This window comes from Chrysochloris asiatica, unplaced genomic scaffold (genome assembly GCF_000296735.1).
Source record: "Chrysochloris asiatica unplaced genomic scaffold, ChrAsi1.0 scaffold00125, whole genome shotgun sequence".
Lineage (NCBI taxonomy): Eukaryota > Metazoa > Chordata > Mammalia > Afrosoricida > Chrysochloridae > Chrysochloris > Chrysochloris asiatica.
In genome coordinates, this window is record NW_006408643.1 from 1942050 (window position 1) to 1945004 (window position 2955).

General features: G+C 42.8%; 1 protein-coding gene across 1 annotated transcript in view; it reads right to left on the reverse strand.

Annotated features, from left to right (window-relative positions):
• VAV1 (vav 1 guanine nucleotide exchange factor) overlaps positions 1-2955 on the reverse strand; it is a 101171-nt gene that overhangs the window by 1255 nt on the left and 96961 nt on the right. Inside the window, exons 25-26 of the mRNA XM_006869009.1 lie at positions 2673-2682; positions 1899-2050 (exon numbers count right to left, since the gene is read on the reverse strand). Of these exons, the coding sequence (XP_006869071.1) occupies positions 1899-2050; positions 2673-2682 (162 nt within the window). The remainder of the gene's footprint in view (positions 1-1898; positions 2051-2672; positions 2683-2955) is intronic.

The following is a 2955-nucleotide window of genomic DNA, read 5'->3' on the forward strand; positions in this document are numbered from 1 at the left end:
TAGTCAATAAAACACAGGTGAACATGTTTCTGGTATTCTCTGCTTTCAGCCAAGATCCATCTGACGTTAGCAATGATACCCCTCATTCCATATTACAAGTTTCAGTTATTAATGGAATGTTTGCAGCTGTTTCTTCTCACTTTGTGCTGTGCCCCATCAGTAAATGAAGGTCTCCAAAAGCTTTATTACATTCATGTCATTAAGGTCCACTCTACATTGAGGAGTATTCTGTCATATTTTGACTGCTTTGCAGCCTGAGGGGCTCATCTTATGGCACTGTATCAGATAGTTTCACAGATATTCATAAGGTTTTCAATGGCTAATCCTCAGAAGTGGACCACTTATTCCTTGTTCATAGTCTGTCTTAGTCTGGAAACGCCGCTAAAACCTGTCCACTATGGGTGACCATGCTAGTATTTGATACACCGGTTGCATAGTTTCCAGCATCCCAGAAACATGTAAGCCACTACATGTTTGGGGTAGGGTGGTAGTTCTTGAGCACCTAATATATATCAGTCACTGTTGCAGGCACCGGTGATACCACAATGAACAAGACAGTCACCAATCCTTGCCTTGATGTTCCCAAACACACCGGTCACTCTCTCTTGATTCCAGGTCTTTCTACATGCTGATCCTTCTGCCTGGAGCAGTTTCCCTCATCCCCTCTCTGGTCTTTTAACCTGGATAATTTTAGTCATCTATCAACTTAGCCTCTTATGAGGCAACTTGGCCTTCTCCCAGATGGCTCAGAGGCTCCCTTGGGGGCTCCCACACTGCAATCACAATGCCTACCACTCTGTGTTGTAACTTCTGGGTCACAGGCCTACTCTCCTTCATGAGGCAGTGATTGTATGCTTTTATTTTGGTCTCCTCAACACCCAGCAGAATGACTAGCACACAATGCTGTTGTTGTTGTAGATGTTGCCTCCAAGTGAGTGCTGACTCATGGCAACCTTATGTATAACAGAAGGAAACACTGTCCAGTCCTGCACCAGCTTCATGATCGTTGGACATGCTCAGTAAATGCACGCTGAATGAATGAATTAAATCATTGGTTCCCTTATTCCTTTCCAATGGAGAATATAGATGGATAGATGAGTGAATGAGTGGATGAATAGGTGAAAGCATGGATAGATGGACAGACAGATGGGTAAGTGAAATGATGGACAGTTGCATGGTAGATGTATGGATGAATCAGTAGATGAATGGATGAGTGAAGGGACGGATAAGTGAACAAGTGGATAGATAGATGGGTGAGTCAATGGATGGATGGATGGTAAATGGATGGATGAATAGATAGATGAATGGATGGGTGGATATATGGGTAGGTGAGTGAGTGGATAGATGGACAGACAGATAGGTGAGTGGATGGATGTATGGTGGATGCCTGGATGGATTGGTAGATGAATGAATAGATGGATAGATAGGTAGATGAATGAATGGAGGAAGGAAGAATCGAGCAACGAAGCACGGATGGAGGCAGGAAGGATGGATAGATAGATGAATAGAAAGAATAAAGGAATGGATGAAAAAAGAAAGGATAAATGAATGATGAATGGATAGATGGATGATAGGTAGATGAACTGATGGATGGATAGAGAGATAAATTGTTAGGGATGGATGGATGGATGGAGGATAAATGAATGATGAATGGATAGATGGATGATAGGTAGATGAACTGATGGATGGATAGAGAGATAAATTGTTAGTTGAATGAGTAATGGATGGGTGGATGGATAGCTAGATGAATGGATGGATACATGGATGGATGGAGGACCTTCTGTGCAGATCAGTACCCACATCTCCATTCCAAATTCCACAATTCCAAATCACCACCCCCACCCTACCTCACCCCCACTTCACCCTTGCCTGGACATCCCAGCCCTGCCCAGCCTCACCCGGCCATAGATCTCCCCTCGCCACCAGCCTTGTTGTCCCTTCTTGTTAAGAATCTTGATGATGTCGCCTTCCTTGAGGGACAACTCCGACCGGTCCCGGGCACAGAAGTCATAGCGGGCCTTGGCTGTGCCAAAATACTTGATGCTTCCAGCTGTGGAGGAGAGAACGAAGTGAGGAAAGACGTAAAACAGACACTCTGAATACTCAATACAGACTCTAAGGCAGTGTTCTCAGAAGTTGAACTCCAGAAAGAAGGGTCCCTCACTGCTTCTTTGTGCAAAGTATTGGGGGCCTTGTGTTCCAAAGACAGCAGCCAAAGTTAGAAAACAAAGCCATTTATAAATGTTTTAATGGATTTACATGAAAAGGAAGAAGAAGAAAAACGTGGGAAATTTCATACTAGGTTGCTCACATTAATAATCTTGGGGAGGACAAAACCAAAAAAAAAAAAATCAAACCCATTGCTGTCTAGTTGAATCTGACTTGTGGAAACCCCACAGTAGAACTGTGCTCCATTGGGTTTCAGTCCAGAAGCTGGTTGCCAGGTCTTTCTTCCATGGCATAAGTGGGTGGGTTCAAGTCCCCACCCTTTAGATTAGCAGCCAAGCACAGACTTGATACTGACTGCATCATTCTGGGACCATTGAAAAACAGAGGGACTGGGAGAACTAAGAGAGGGGAGATATGGGAAACACTTTGCAGTACATTATTAAGTAAAATTGTAAAGTGTAAAACCAATTTGTATTATTTGTATAAATATGCTAAAACTGAACGTCCATACACCTGCAAGGACAAACACGTATAAAGAGATGAAAACATTTCTTTGACTGGATGATGAGGACGTTACTTTTTCAATAAAGTAACATTAAACAATACTTTTTAGTAGTCCAGTGCTTATCCTACAAGACCACACCAGGAATCCATATATGTATTTAACTATATATGTGTATACGCTGTTGTTCTTAAGTGCCACTGAATCAGTTCCAACTCATAGTGACCCTATATAGGGTTTCTGAGGAGCAGCTGGTGAGTCAAACTACAAACCTTGTGGTTCAA